Genomic DNA, 16,967 nt, shown 5'->3' on the forward strand with positions numbered 1-16,967 from the left:
CATTTTCCTGTTAAAAACGGGACTGGAGAACTATAACGAATGATTTGACAAATTTATTGACAAACCATCAGTAAAGCACAAATATGTTTTAAGGAAGTCGGAACACGTATTCTTAAATAATAATATTTTAACATCTCGTCCATTATATTTATTCGAACACTTGTCTTTGAGTCACAGTTTTATCTTCAGTAGCAGTGCAGTCACATTTTTCTATCTAATACAAATTAATTATAAAACTAACGGAATAAGTGTCCAAATAAGGAGCTCCAGTCTTCTTTTAAAACTCTTTTTAAAGATTATATCAACGGTCCTGTTATGTTACTGTGAATATCAAAAATAATCGAAAAAAACATCGCATTGTCAAGGCTTACTTGAAAATTATCACGGAATTTGACGCCCATGGAATTAAGTCACATCGTTTCCAGGGAAACTCATTTTTGAGAAGGAATCCGGAATTCGATCTTTTTATAAACACGTCAGACGAACACAAAAGTTTCACTGTGATGTGATTATCATCTGCCCAAAGAATCTTTTCATAAGAACATCACAACTGAGTCCTACGTTTTGATTCATAATAAATACAATATCATTGATGTACGTGGTTAGCAGAAAATGTATGAGAATGATATGAAATATGAATACGAATAAAGCAAGAAGTGCGGGCCAAGACAATGTTGTGTTTTTCTCTTTCAAACATTGGGAACAAATCGCAATATACCCAGTTGGTTAATGGAAGAAAATTTATGAGAACAATATGACGTATGAATACGAATAAAGCAAGAAGTGCGGGCTAAGGCAATGCCGTGTTGTGTTTCATCTCTTTCTAACATTGTAAATAAATCTCAATATACCCAGTCGGTTAACTGAAGAAAGCGTACGAGAACGATACGACGTATTAATACTAATAAAACAAGAAGTGCGGGCCAAAACAATGTTGATTTTATTTTTATTTCTTTCTAACATTGTGAACAAAGCGCAATATACCCAGTTGGTTAACGGAAGAAGATGTATGAGAATTATACGACGTATGAATACGAATAAAGCAAGAAGTGCGGGCTAAGACAATGCTGTGTTGCGTTTGATCTCTTTCTAACATTGTGAATAAATCTCAATATACCCAGTTGGTTAACTGAAGAAAGCGTACGAGAACGATACGACGTATTAATACTAATAAAACAAGAAGTGCGGGCCAAAACAATGTTGATTTTATTTTTATTTCTTTCTAACATTGTGAAAAAAGCGCAATATACCCAGTTGGTTAACGGAAGAAGATGTATGAGAATTATACGACGTATGAATACGAATAAAGCAAGAAGTGCGGGCTAAGACAATGCTGTGTTGCGTTTGATCTCTTTCTAACATTGTGAATAAATCTCAATATACCCAGTTGGTTAACATAAGAAAATGTATGAGAGCAAGAAGTGCAGGCTAAGAAAATGTTGCGTTGCATTTCATCTCTTTTGGAGATTGTGAACAAATCACAACATCTCACTAATATCATATTCCTAAAAAACCATATCAAGAATTTTTTTGTCTTACTAAGCCAACGAATTATTATGTACTTATGATCGGGTAGCAGTCACATTCATAAATAATAATATTTCATTAATTATGAATCAAAACAAGAACAAATATTGTCTCAGGTCGGCTCGTTATGATGATAGTCGAGAGTTATTGGGAGTGAAAGAAATAATATTTTTCACTGTTTTCTGTTTTTATTTTAGTTTGTTTTTATCAAGTAAACATAATACTTGCGTTTCCATCTGTTATTTTTTTCATGTCCTTTTGTTTAATAAATATTAATTATATATACACAATCTACTACGAAGCACAAATTTGATTCACTGAGGCAGCAAAAACTATCGAAAAATGAGCTCTGACACCATAAAATTTGTTTTTCATTTTCAGCATGTACTATGGAGCTCTTAAACGATTGTTCATATGTCAAAAAAGAAGGAAATCCGGAAAAAATCTACAAGAAAAATAAAAATAATATTGATAAAACGTTTATACTATGCATGCATCCCAATATCACCAACACAAGTTATTTTTCTGATTTTATCAAATACGAATTAATGCATTGTTAAATTCAGAATAACAGAAGCGAGAACTAGAGAGTGTGAGCCACGACAGAGTCGTGTGGCAGTCTATCCTCTCTGCGTACCCCTCAGGGGTAGTGGCACGATGCTTAGTTAATTAGTTTAACAAAAGCATGTCCAATTTAAACAAATTTCTGTAATTCCGATCACCCTGTTTATCCAGTTCGGCTGGGAATTGAGTCACGTAGTTTATTGGCGGGTCATTGTATCACGAGATGATTCAGGATCGTCTTCCCGGCTTCCACTCTCCAGCTCCCTCCCCCTTCAGCTACTTCCACATCCAAAGGAACCGGACAGCTGAAAAAATGAATAATTTTGCTCAACCTGGAAGTGACCGGATGATTTTAAGAAGAAATATTTAAATAACATTTGATCAGACGGAAAAAAGATGTAACTTTGACGTATATATATTGCTCAAAAAACTTGTTAACTTGTTGATATCGATTCACCAATGCATTACAAAGTTGAAAATTACATATGGACTGTGTACAGATATGCCAGAGACCTGTGTAAATAAAGTAGCGTGCCGTTTGATGTGGCAATACTGGTGAATTTTCGTTTGGAATACCATCTGAAGCGCCTTCAGTGCAAGTTTGACTTCGCTTGAGTCACTTGGTGGTCCGTAGTGATTGTTTCCGTGTTTCTGTTCTGAAAATTAGTGACAACAATAATTTCACGCGGCGGCGCGCTATCAAGTTTTGTTTCAGATTCAGTGCAATAGAAACTTTTACAAAACTTCAAGCTTGTGAGTCAAATTCAACTCTTCCCAGAACTTACGAAATCAGTTCTAACAGTTAAAGATCTTCCTCTGCAAGGTGCCTCTGAAATCGAGTCACAACTTTCTGAGAATTCTTTAAACCACCTAAAAACCTGTGTCTTCATAGGCATGCTGCACTGTTGCTCGAAAATGTAATCACAAATTTTCAGAACAGCACTAGATAAAGCCGGTTCACGTTCACGGTTCAACAATCGATACGGATCACCAAGTATGGCCGATTAAAAACATGCACTGACGGGACATCGGATGTTGGCCTGCCTCCCCTCATAAACAGGTCACAAGTGCTGCCACATCAAACGCAACGCTACCAGTATCAATACTCAATTCATTCATATGAAGCCTGATGAACAATTCAATAAAAAAAGCATGGCATTGTTACACAACGTTTGGATGGACTTTTGACGACCACGATTACGTTTTGGCACTTAAGACTTAGACGATGGAACTATAATTAAATCAAATCTTAATTTGAACTTTTGAAATCGTTTTGAATAACAAACAACGCCAACCTATTTCTATAGTATCCATGGGGGCCTCAGCACGGGCAAAGCACCGAGTAAGGCCCACATTATCAAATAATTTATTTAAATATAATTATTGTACCAAATCAAAAAAATACATCAATAAATAAATAAAAATAGTACAGGGAACCACTTTAACATTTTTATCCCTAAAAGGTAGTTTTTAACCTCTTGAGGACCACGCCCGAGTATACTCGGGCGGCTATTATGTGCCATAATTCGGAATTCATACTCAAGAAAATTTTTAATTATTTTTTCAAACTATGCACCACTACATCACTATATTCAGTCCCATTTTGGGCCCGAATATGGCTTTTATATGAGGATATGTATTTTCAGTAAATAAAATTCATTGATAAGAAAAAGGTGTTTTTTTATCCATTTTTAATTTTGAAATGATTACTGAAGGGGTTAATGGAATATAATATGAAGTAAGGTGTAAAACAATTTCTCAATTCATTTTTCTATTCAGTGGTATGAACGTAGAACGGAAATAAATACAACGCTTTTCAAATCACCATCGGTGTGTTCATGTTTACCTTTAAAATTCGATTCTAATGAATCTCCAGTCAATTCAGGGTTATCGCGTCAATACTCAGGTTTGCAGTCTCCTTTGTCCCATGGTGTTGGTAGCAGTGTATTATTATCTTGTGAGCTACCATGGAGCCACTGCGATACTTGCACGAATCTCCGGCCGAATGCCGACATTTCCGGGCAACTATTCGGCAGATATGCGCTCCTCGGTGAGGCCACCTCTCTCACGGTGCAGTCATTCGGTTAATTACAACAACAAGGGTTAAATTTAGCCGAACTATTATTATAATTACAAACAAAAAATATTTGTCAATTTTTAACTTGCTAATCATCACGCCGTTTCCCCGTACGGGTAGACAAATAAGATAAACTGACGACTCTGTCTTGGGAAACACTTCTTGCTTAATCATATACTCGTATATATATATATATATATATATATATATATTGCTATACAATCATATCTTCTAAATCATTACTAATATAACGTTAGTCTACTTATACTTGTTGATCATATTTTGTATGTACTTGTATCCCATTCTAATATTAGTTTTATTCTCTGTGTCGTCATTCTGTGGTATGAATTATGGTGTATGGTATATTTGTACCGTTGATATTCAATAAAGAAATATATCGTCTCATACATGCTCTTCTGTTATTATGACTCTTTACAATCATCCTTTATTACATGGAATCCCTGACTCCTTTTTCAATTAAATTTCGGGTCATATTTCATACAAGAGTTTCGTTCATCCGCTCTACATGCCCAAACCATCCAAGTGACCCATTCATAATCTTATCCATTACGCTTACATCGGTTTTCGCATGCTGTCTAGACTTAAAACTTTTTGATATACACGGTTTTACCACATTTCCGCCTCAGGGATCTCATTTCTACAGCATTCAGTGTACTTGCATCCTTCCTAAGCCAGTTTTATGCGTCACTGAAATACATCGGCGTTTGCATCAGCACTTCATTGCAAACTACTGGCTTCGTTTTTGGGACAATAATTATGTTTTCTGCTTGACAAGGTTAATGTGTTTGATTTTTGGAGTAGGAGATAAATAAAAACAACAAATATAATTTATTTTTTATACATTCAAATAATTAAACCTGTAACATACTTTGTTTGAACACTATATTTATTTAAAAAACAGAGAGATGTATTAATAAAGGTGTAGAATTCACCCATTTCTTAAAATTTACCAGGTAAAAAAATATAAAAATAGCCTAATTATGTTTTTATGGGCGTATGCAAAATTTATGAATAATATGAGCTAATGTAGGAATAATTATTAAATTCAGCTACCTACTTAATAGTGTTAGAAACCATGGTGGCATATCATGTTATGCTTATTATTATGTTAACTTTGTAAAAATTTGCTTCGATTGGCATTAATTGGATTTATGGAAAAAGCCTTTTTTTTAAATTATCGTTTCATTCCTGGTTTGGAAGGTACAATTACATATTTTGTCAGGATAAGAATTAAATAGGCCATGAATCTCTCACGTAACATATTCACTATATCAAGAATCACAGAGAATGGAAAAACAACTCAATACATTAAAAGAAGTTACCAAGCAACTCAGGAAAGTAGCAATTTAACACACTTCAACACAATCTTTAAAAGTGGTATAAGTTCCCTTTAATGGTACGTATACATACGCGAGCCGAACTGCCGAACTGATCCTCAACTTATGGGAAAGGAAAGAAGAAACCCCAAATAGCGCGAAACGCCGCTTGCAGTTGCTTCGTTCCTTTCCCGTAATTCGTGGTTCGTTCAAAAATTGTCCTCACACATGTTTTCATCTTCGACACACATCTCAAAGAAAGAAACATGTCACCAGATTTTATTTTATCAGAAAAAAAACATATTTAATGACAAGTTCTCAGAGTCCGCACAGTACGTTAAGTATTTTTAAGAAACACCTAAATTATACCTTGCGTTCATGTTATTTTTATTAATGTTTTAATTTTTTTACTTGTATAGGAGACATACAAACAGAGGCACTATCTATTTTTACTGTGACTGTTTCATTGTAGTACACTTTTTAAACAACCCTTCCGAGACGATCCATAATTTCAAGAAAAAATCATCAGTCTTTAGATTGTAAGCCTTACTTACCCCGCTCCCTTATAGTCCTGAAAGGAATCGACATAAATCGGAATAAATAAACTATGTATTAAATTATGAAAGTAACTACACAAACAACCGTTGTTAATTAGTACCAAAGTAACAATAATATTGTTTTATATTCAGTTTATCAGTTTACTGATATATCTTGCTTTAAACTTTTTTTTAGTATAATTTTCGATAGCTCACTAGATATATTCAGTTTTAAAGATCCATATAAATGCCCGGCTGGGCTTAAAACCAAATAGAAAACTAAAAATAAAAACACCAATCAATAACCTTCTGGACTCCAATACGAAGAAACATTATCGGTCAATGCAACAGGTTTTTTAAAACCTTCATATTTCGAAAGCAAAAAAATTACTATTCCGTGATAAATTAACATTAATAACACATTCTTTAATTTTAACAACACATAAATGTACGTATTTGCAGGCTAGTCTGTTTTTTCTTTTGGTGTAGCGTACAAAAAAGTTGGGCCGCACATACAATCAAAAAAATTAGAGGGAACCAATGAAAAATAGTGTCATGAAAAGTGCTGAAAAAATAATAGGTTACCTTAAGTTAGGCACAAAGGCCATTTTTTACATCACTTTTAAAAAGGGTGTTGAATTGAAATTGTCTTGAGCTGCTGTGGAACCATAGAGAGGACTATTTCTTGAAATTGTCTTGAGCTGCTGTGGAACCATAGAGAGGACTATTTCTTGAAATTGTCTTGAGCTGCTGTGGAACCATAGAGAGGACTATTTCTTGAAATTGTCTTGAGCTGCTGTGGAACCATAGATAGGACTATTTCTTGTGTGGTTTTGACTTGTAGATAGTTCAACAGAAAAAATCATTTTGTCGAATATGATCTTTGTTTGTATCAATTATTTTAAAATAATATTATTTTTTATTGAATCTAACATATCTACATTAAAATCAGCGATCGCAATTTACCCAGCCACCATCTAAAAGTGCGAGTTACCGGAACTTTGATTAAGGGCATCGCGATATGTCAGGCAGAGTCTTTCCCTTGCACCGTGATTTGTAGGAAGGCCAGCCCAAGAATCCCATCTTATCGTATACCCTTTTTGCGCAGCGCACATCATCCGCAAGGTCCTCGTTCATGAGATCTGAAAAGGGTTACAACCATTAAAGCGTTCAGTCTACCTTTAAACAATTCTTCGTATTTATTTATTTTACGCCTATTAAGGCTTTTACATACATATATAAAAATATTTAAGAAATTATACTCGTAAATAGTGCAGGAAATTTTGTTGAATTTGATCCACACAGTATGTGGGTACAAAATATATGTATAAAATATCCAAAATAATTTTTTTGTTTCAGCCGACAAAATACTGTCAACGTGCAAAATACTGTTATACTGTCAATTTAAATAGCTTTATCAAAATATTCTCCTGCTTGATGAAAAAAACTTCAATAAGGTATGCTTATATAAAGAAATTGATGTACTAAATATATCAACAACATCGGAGTATTTGTTTCCTAGCTGTTGAATCCGTCGCATAGGAGTGTGATATTGGACGTTGATATAGAATTGCTACAATAATATGGTAGGTACTGTCTTGTAACTGACCTGCTTGGAGTATGAAAAGAGATTACATATAATAAATCAGGGGTATCAAATATTGAATTAATGATTTTATACAAACAGGTTAAATCGAAAATGATTCTACGATCACATATTTTTTTATTTAGCAAACCTTTATTGGGTGCTTTATAAAACGTGGTTAAATTAACGCAGCCATAAAAGATAAAATTTTCATTTCGGTTTTTTGCACGCAAAAGTCCCTCAATGAACTGCGCTACAAGCCACTGCCTTACTTTGTCGAAATTTGCCTTTTTGCGCAAGGTCTGGTTATTTTATTGTGCGCTCTTCGGCGTTCAACGTATGACTGATGTGGTAGGTTAATAAAAGCATTCTTGAATCCTCCTGGTGACAAAAATATGGTCACGTGGTTTTCGTCTAGCTTATCAAAAAGATACCCAGGTTTTATGTTAGGGCAAGTCTATCGATTTGGAGGTCTATGGAAATATACTTGAAATTTTGCAGTGACAGCAAGCAACAAAGGAAGAATGAGTGAAAAATATTCAATTGCAAAAAGGTTATTTTATAAATAATTTTGATGAGCCGTCTTGTTAGCAATATCGAAATGCGCGTGGCGTAAATAAAATAATACACACCTTCACATTTCACGGTACAGTGTCCCCCCCGGCGTCCTCTCTTGCACCACTCGTTGCTGTTGAGCTAGGTGACAGAAAAACTTACATTAAAAAAAAACACAAAATAATTTCTTAAAAATGACAATTAATTAATAATTCCTGTATTTTTCCACAATAATTATTGTGTTCTTTGATAACATTGTTTAGCATAATATTTTGAAAAGTTGCATTATGCTTGCATTCACAATAAATTCTTCTCTTAAGGGAGCTTACGAGAACAAAACTTTATTACAACGAAGTTAAATAATAGTCTGTTCATTTTAACTTTGGTACAACGAGTCTACACAAGAATGCATCGGATTGGAGAATGCTAAGATTTTAAAGAAGTGTTTGTATTGTTCAAAGAAGATCTTGAAAATTCAGTTTTTAAGATATTATTTTAAAATGTAGTTGTAATGATTAATATATCATTGAATAAGACAAAAATACTAGTAAATCTAAACAAAAAAAGAAACAGAACAAGATACAGCAACTTTAAAAAAAGGTAACGGTACCACTGGAAATCGAACCAAGGATTACTTATTGGGACAGCGCCTCAACCAAGAATGTCCTTAAATGTTATATTTTGTAAAATACGGGTGACCGGAAGTACAGTTTGTTAATTTAGAGAGATGATTCTACACGATGATATTACCAAAAAAGATAAATAACTTTTTTAGAAATTTGAAAATGTATTTTTTCCAAAAAAGAATATTTATTTTCTCATACAAACAAATCAACTTAATTTACCTAAAAACTACCTTAAATTGTTGCAATTTCGAAAAAAAAATTTTTTTTTTTTTACTTTACTGTACTATCATGTAGAATCCAACTAGAGTTGGCGCACTTTACCCCCGAACCCTGTATAACTCTTATTTATATTATAATGAGAAAATTACATCAATCATAATATTTATTACAATCCTACGTTGGAGCTTGCGAAAAAAACTCTAGTCTAAACTGTTCTATATAAGTACAGTTTGTTTTGATATTCACATATAATTTTTATTTTGAAAACTTTATCTCCGCTTCGCTGAAATGTAACAAGGGAATTCGGCATTTTCACTTAGCGGAACCAAAATTCCGGCTGTTCTCGGTAAAAATCCAATTCTGCGGAAAGTTATGGTGATGAATGGAGTACTAAAGGAGATTACTATGTGGCTGGCCTCCTGCTCCGGCAAACGTCATCCGATATGCGATAGGCGACATAGAGATGTTGTAACTATGTTCGTCTAGTACGAGGAACACTAAAGTTGGGTTGTTTCAGAGAAATTCAAATGAAACGTTGTCATCAAATGATCATTCAGCGCCATTTTGTTTATTTTTTTGACAGATGAAAGGTTCCGCTTAGATGCCTATTTTAAGGACGGGTTGTTTCACAGAATTTGAACAGTTCGTCAAATTTCAACTTTAATTTTCAAGTTCTGTAAAAGTCCTATTCAAGTTCTGTTATTATATTATTATGGGTCAGATGCTTCACAGAACATAAATAATAACAGAACACGAATTGAACTTTCACAGAACTCGAAAAATAATGTTGAAATTTGATGAATTGTTGAAATTCTATGAAACAACCTATCTTAAGTCCGTAACGGCATTTAAAAAAATTGTGGTCAACACAAAAGGACAACTATCATGTTGTAAAGCTTGTTAACTTATTATAATTGACTGATAGATAGAACTGAAATAAAACTGAACTCGCACGCGGCTTACTACTTTGGTATACAAATTATTTAAAAAGAATTTAAACGTTTTGGAAATATTTATAAATATTTAAATTGGGATTTGTTGATTTCATACCAACCCGAATTGTATTGACCTTTCTCTTAACTGACAAAATCGAGGTACTTATGACGTCACTCGTACTTTTTTCAGATTTTAATCGTTTTGGCGAGCTAAGAAATACAAGTATAAGTTAGAATGTGAACGCTCATAAAATTTGTTTAAATTTTTTTACTGCAATTCCTTATTATGTCCCGTAAGTATTCAATGGATTATTCACGGGTGTGAGCTGGTGATATGATAATTAGTGCATTACTTTTCGACTGATATAATTACACTTCAATTACGATTTTTGATTAAAAATTTAACGTGGTTCCATTCTTCGTTATATGATTTGATTTGAATCGAACAAAGGAGTGAAATAATTAATTCGATTCTCACCAATTTGCTACAAAAAATTTCAAACCCCATCCTTCAAACTTCAAAGACAACTATTACTGAATAATTTCAATAGTTCAATATTCAAATAATGCTCCTGTTTGTGCGATGTAAACATACTGCAGACCTACATAGTGGCACTGTGAGCGAATGGATCCGATGAAGATTAACCATTTGCATAATTGCATAACTGATATGTTGGATTTGTTTACAGCGGCGATAGTTTCAGCGGTCACGTGTAGCTTGGGAATCTCCGGGATGTTGAAAATTGAAGGACAGATTATTTTAGAAAATATGTTTTTAGGTGGTATCTCTAGAGAAAATGCAATTGCAGGTTCAAATTATCAATTCCGAAATACCAAAGTAATTAATTTGAGAGAATTAACCCTTACTTTTCTGAACACTGTACAATTTCACTAAATATGCAAGCTAAGGGAATAGGATGACAAACAACTCTATACAAGTATAAACTACTCGTTTCATCAACATTCATACATCGTCTTCAAAATAATATGTATATTATTGTATTTATGTGGATTGCTATATTAAAAATATTATAAAAAAAACTTGAGATAAATTGCTGGCAGAATTTATACTCTAAAATTGTTTTTACCAATTGAAACACTGGTAATAATTTGTATGTCACTGGCAGATTCTCTTTCAAGATATGTTTATTGTTTATTGCGGTATTTTAAGTAGGTACATAGTTATCTATGTCCTAATACAATCCTTATATACATATACATATAATTATAGTAACACATTTAAAATGAATCAATCACATGTTTTCGTAGTTTAATTTTAAATGTTTTTATGTTTTCTTCTGATTTTATTTCTTCTGGTAGCTCTCCAAATATCTTCAACGCTCTGTACATCAATGACTTTTGACTCTGTTTTTTTCCTGAAGGGGAGTCTCAATTCATTTCTTTTCCTCGTCTCATGTGTGTGTTTGTTCTGTAGTTTATCAATTTTTCTTAGGAATTCACTAGACGTATGGCCATTGATTATCTTGTAGATTATAAATATGGTATTAAAGTAAATAATTTGTTTAAATGACAAGATATTTAACTCCTTCAACATGTTCTTAATTTTTGTGTATCTATTTTTCTTCAATACAGTTCTGATTGCTCTATTTTGTAGAATTGTCATTTGTTTCATTAAACCGTCGTTGGATAAGAATAGAATGCTGCTACAGTAATTTATGTGTGATACAATAATTGCGTTGTACACATTTTTACTGGAAACTGTGTTAAGGAATTTTCTTATTCTTCCCAACGGTGAGATTTTTTTGGCAATCTTTTTAATAATTTGTTTTGTATTTTGAGCAAAAGTTAATTTGGAGTCAATTATTACCCCCAAATATTTCATTTCATATGTGGAATGACAATTTGGGGAAATACAACACCATTGAATCTGAAACAATTTGAATGGTTTAAAACGCTATTTATTTATGTATTCAATTGAGTTGGTACAATTTTTTTAATAAGGTTAGAGAAAATGGGTCTAAGACGTTAAAGTTGTACTGTTTAAACAATGTATTTGCAATACCAAAAACTTGTCAAGTACGTTATGGGACATGAAAAATATATCGATCTTTTAATCAACTGCATTTATGAAGTATACTGATCCCTAGATTCCTACCCAACAAAGATTCTCCACACAGCATCCCAAAAGATGACAAAGGCTCTAAGGGAAATTGTTTTCCTTAGGACATCCTGTGTGGGGATAAATATATATAATCCACTTTCAATAGTCGTAAATTCATTTAAAAAAAATAAAAATAAATGATTTTGTATAAAACCACTATTTGATCAAAACCAATGGTTTGTTGGTCAGGATAAATAAAAATAGGCAAAAGTATTACAATGAGCAGTGATGAATTAATTATCATTACAAAAACAATTATATAAAATAAATGATATTTTTAATAAATAGATAATTATTGCATTTATGTATATATTATATAAAAACAAATAAATAAAAAACAAATAATAAATATATTTTTTATGTAAGTATTTATTTGTCCACGCTTGCTTGTATATTCTTATATTCGTTAATTTTCATTGTACGTTTATCCTGATGAAGAACTAAACTAAAATATTTTCATTAAGTTAATTATAAATGATATGTTGAAAGACAGGTATTGATAATATGAATGCTAATGGCTCATTGAACCATCGAAATTTTGTAGATCTTGAGATTTTTAATTACATTAGCTCAACACAAGACACAATCAGGAAAATAATTACCCTAAAGACCTATGTCATATTTTTGGGGTTTTTTTTAAGAAAAGAAAGGGAGGAAGATCTGGGAAGGAAAAAGGTATGAGGATTTGATATAAATCTGTATGTTAGTGTCTCCAGGAGTGACGGATGTATAAATCCATCCCTCCCACTGCGGTGCAAGGCGAAGTTTTTAGAATCCTGCTGCTTATAAGGTGTCCCTCTGCCAGTCTTACCATCCAGCCTGCCATGCAGTTTGTGGTCAGACGCATCTGTCGCATACATCCGGACAAAACTCACCCCATGAACCTGGGCACCCCTGCTAAATCACCAAACGTAGTGAACCACTTGGAGTTTCCTATGGTAGAGGGGTTGGTTATTCATTAAATGGTTCCCGGGCAGCGGAACCCGTACTCGCCTCCAAGATGTATATTAAAAAATGTAAAAATACAAAAAAATATGTGATAATAATGAATACGCACCTGCTGACAAGCCATATGTATGACTTGGTAGCAGGTCCTTGAGAATAAGTCCTTAAAAATTTGTATCTTTTTTATCCTCACCATGGAAATTATCTACAACACAAGTATGATATCTATTTCAAACTGCCTAGTCTTCTTTTGAGACGTCACCGACATATTCTTACATTCACTTTAACGTCGTGTATTCACTTTACCGTCATGTATTCACTTTAACGTCATGTATTCACTTTAACGTCGTGTATTCACTTTACCGTCATGTATTCACTTTAAAGTCATGTATTCACTTTAACGTCATGTATTCACTTTAACGTCGTGTATTCACTTTACCGTCATGTATTCACTTTAAAGTAATGTATTCACTTTAACGTCATGTATTCACTTTACCGTCATGTATTCACTTTAAAGTCATGTATTCACTTTAACGTCGTGTATTCACTTTACCGTCATGTATTCACTTTAACGTCATGTATTCACTTTAACGCCATGTATTCACTTTAACGCCATGTATTCATCTGATACTCTTTCTTCGTCTCTACACTTTATATTTTCAAACCATCTCGGCATTCCTCTCTTACTCTTGCTCATAATGATTTAATCGTTAGTGATAAAAACAAATAGAGGCATAAGATAGTAGATTAGTGGTTAATGCACTTGATTATGAGTAGGAGGTGGAAGGCTCGATTACCGCCGTAGAAAAGTAGAAGATTTAAACTAGCATCATCCTGTGAGGTATATCTCATAAGGGAGATTTTATTCATATTCAGTTCCAAAGCGTGTTGGGTAGAGCTTATTAGAGAAATCAATCGGTTTGTGAAATTACCATGCATATCGAGGCATTAAGTTTATCCGTCTTATCCGCAGAACGTAATTATAAGGACAGATTTACGCTCACCGAAAAACCACATATATTTTACTTTAGTGTTCAAAGATTGTTTACAGAATATTAAATGAGTTTTATGACCTCAGTGGCAAAACGGTAAAAGCTTTAGGTCTTTAGACCCACTAGCGGAAGTTTGCTAAAAAAGGAGTTTTTAAGAAATGAGAATTCATGAAACATTGTTAGTTGCTAACAGTAAAATTTAATTAAAATGTTTTAAAAATTGCGCCTTTCCGAAAAAAAATATTTGACTTCTGAAAAGATTCTTGCCTTTGAAAACTGTTTACTTACGTTTTGATACCTTTTTTCTCTGTGTGGATATTAAATGTAACCATAAGCCATTTTTGTGGAAAGTGAAAAATCGAGTTTTGACTTCTACGTGCGTTATGATTTGTGCATTTATAGATGGCGCTGATTTTATTATTTAAGGAAAAAATCACTTTTGACGTCACAAAAAGCTTACTTTTTGTATCAACAAGGTTAACTAGTACTAAACTGAGATGGACTCATAAGGGTACGTATATATGTGCGAACTGAAACGCAAACCTTACCACGAATTACGGGAAATGAGCGAATCAACTGCAAGCGGCGCTTCACGCCATTTACGGTTTCTTTGTTCCTTTCTGATAAGTTGAAGTTCAGTTCGGCAGTTTGGCTCGCGGATGTATACGTAGCATAATATAGGGGTTATATTCCATTTTTATTACGGTGAGATTTATGATTTTAACAATTTAAGAAAGAAATTACATAAAGTTTTGTATTCGCATAAAAAAACATATCATACACTTCCAAATAATTATAATGAATTCCAAAAAGTTATCGACCCTTACTAAAGTTGGTGAATTTTTTTATTAATTATGTTTATATGAAACTAATAAAGTAATCTACAGTAGCCTTTATAATACGTCTTTGTAATTAAATATATATTCCAGTTTTATATAAAGTGGTATTTCGACAGTTAAAAAAAATATTGGTTAGCGATAAAACAATCGCAGAAGAATTCTTCTGTATTGGAAATCAGAACTTTATTTTTCTAATCGCATTTGCTAGTTCATACTATTAAAATCTGAAAAAAAATTTCATCTGCTTTCAAAACCAGTAATTCATTTTAGTATACATTCGGTTCCGTGAAAACTCAACACATTGACAATTCAACACACTTTTAAAAAGTGATATAAAGTCATTAGAAACGATGAAAAAAAAATTAAAACTAACCTAACCTAACCTAACCTACTTAACCCAGTTAATAAAGTTTTTGTATCACCATTTTTAATGACTTTATTTAACTCTTAAAAGATGTGATGAATTATCAATTTGATGATTTATCCGGTCACCATAAATTCAAATACAGCCAATCAATAAGATTCACAAATTTCTGATAATTATATTTTTTTCATATAATATGAGAATAACCCACGTAAATCTGCGGCGTGACACTAAAACAACAGATGCAGAGATGCCAATCGAGCAGAGCGTTTGAAGCAAAGATATTATAATAAAATAAATAAATCATCACTTTTTGACATTTGACAAGTAGAAACTACGCCATTAATATAAATTGAACAATACACGCTTTAACAACGCATTGAAATTATTAAAATTCACTTGAGTGAATCAAATGCAAATCATCTTGAGTGATGAGGCCCATTTCCACCTTGGTGGCTTCGTCAGCAAGCAAAATTGTCGCATCTGGGGCTCGGAAAACCCAAAAATTATTGTTAAAAAGCCTCTCTATCCTCGACGTGTGACTGTTTGGTGCGGTTTATGGTCCGGCGGAGTCATTGGACCTTACTTTTTCGAAAATGAGGCTGGAGCAACAGTTACGGTGAATGGATTGCGCTATCGAGAGATGATTAATATTTTTTTATGGCCGGAATTGGATGGTATTGATTTGGACAACGTTTACTTTCAACAAGACGGCGCTATGTGTCACACAAGCAACGAAACCATTGATCTTTTACAATTGAATATCAAAATAACACCTCTTATTGGAAAACCCTATATTTAAGGGTATTTGGTGTTACTAATATAATAATAACAGAGTGTTCCACTCTGAAATGATCTACCGCGTCCAGTACCTACGTGTATATATTAAACCGAATCTTGTTTGTCGCATCCCATATCTCTGTCGGAATATAATATTGGCCAGGATTATTAGGATTTCAGGATCAGGTTTTGGCGTTGAGTGGTGATGGCTCGTCCTTTGACTAACGTTTGTGTTGAAAGCTCCGAGCTATCGAATGTTAAATTAGCATACATATTAAAGCATTAGATCTATTCGTACCGTTTCATAACCGATATGCACAGCTAGTATTACTGCTAACTACGGATACATTGATAGCAAATAATATAATTAAAAAATGGGCTAAAATTAAAAAATATATTGAGTGCCTAAACCCCTGATAAGTCACCAAACATAGCGAACAACTTGGGATGACCAATGCCAGATGGGTTGGTTATCCATGAAATGGTTCCATGGGTAGCCGTACCCAAACCCGCCTCCAAATTGAATGTGAAAGCGCAAAAGAGACCCAACCGTCTGTAGCCTTACTATGGCATTGTTCTAATTTGGGTATGTTGTGAGGCTGAAAGTAGTGGGGAGAGGAAGAAGAAGGGGAAAAAAGGTTGGGTAAAGTACTTAGTTATTCAGATCTGGTCACCAAATGCCGTTTCTAGCAACGTTTCAATTCTGAATAGTGGTCTTACACCAATGCGATGCTGAGAGTATCTTTCATTCGGAACGTGACGCAAATATACTTGTGTAGGATCTTGTTAGTGTGACAATGAATGATAATGATGGTGTTGTGTCACAATGTTTATTTTGAGTATAATTGCGCAGTTGGGAGATGGCTCTTGACGGCTGACGATGATATCAGGTGTAGACAACGATAGCGGCGATGGGTCGTGGAGACCGGCCTCGTGGTGCGTTCAGCACTGATGAAGACGTGGG

At 33.5% G+C, this 16,967-nt stretch overlaps 2 protein-coding genes across 2 annotated transcripts in view; one reads left to right on the top strand and one right to left on the bottom strand.

Annotated features, from left to right (window-relative positions):
• Positions 1–16,967, top strand: part of Lrt (Leucine-rich tendon-specific protein) — a 311,734-nt gene that overhangs the window by 76,576 nt on the left and 218,191 nt on the right. The gene's annotated exons all lie outside the window — the stretch shown is intronic.
• LOC149411867 (lysozyme-like) overlaps positions 5,584–16,967 on the bottom strand; it is a 44,618-nt gene continuing 33,234 nt past the window's right edge. The window contains exons 4-5 of the mRNA XM_089646419.1: positions 8,259–8,322; positions 5,584–7,183 (exon numbers count right to left, since the gene is read on the bottom strand). Coding sequence (XP_089502545.1) covers positions 7,047–7,183; positions 8,259–8,322 — 201 coding nt within the window. The 3' untranslated portion in view covers positions 5,584–7,046. The remainder of the gene's footprint in view (positions 7,184–8,258; positions 8,323–16,967) is intronic.

Source organism: Hesperophylax consimilis, chromosome 24 (assembly GCF_061612785.1).
Source record: "Hesperophylax consimilis isolate HC1 chromosome 24, BYU_Hcon_1.0, whole genome shotgun sequence".
Classification (NCBI taxonomy): Eukaryota; Metazoa; Arthropoda; class Insecta; order Trichoptera; family Limnephilidae; genus Hesperophylax; species Hesperophylax consimilis.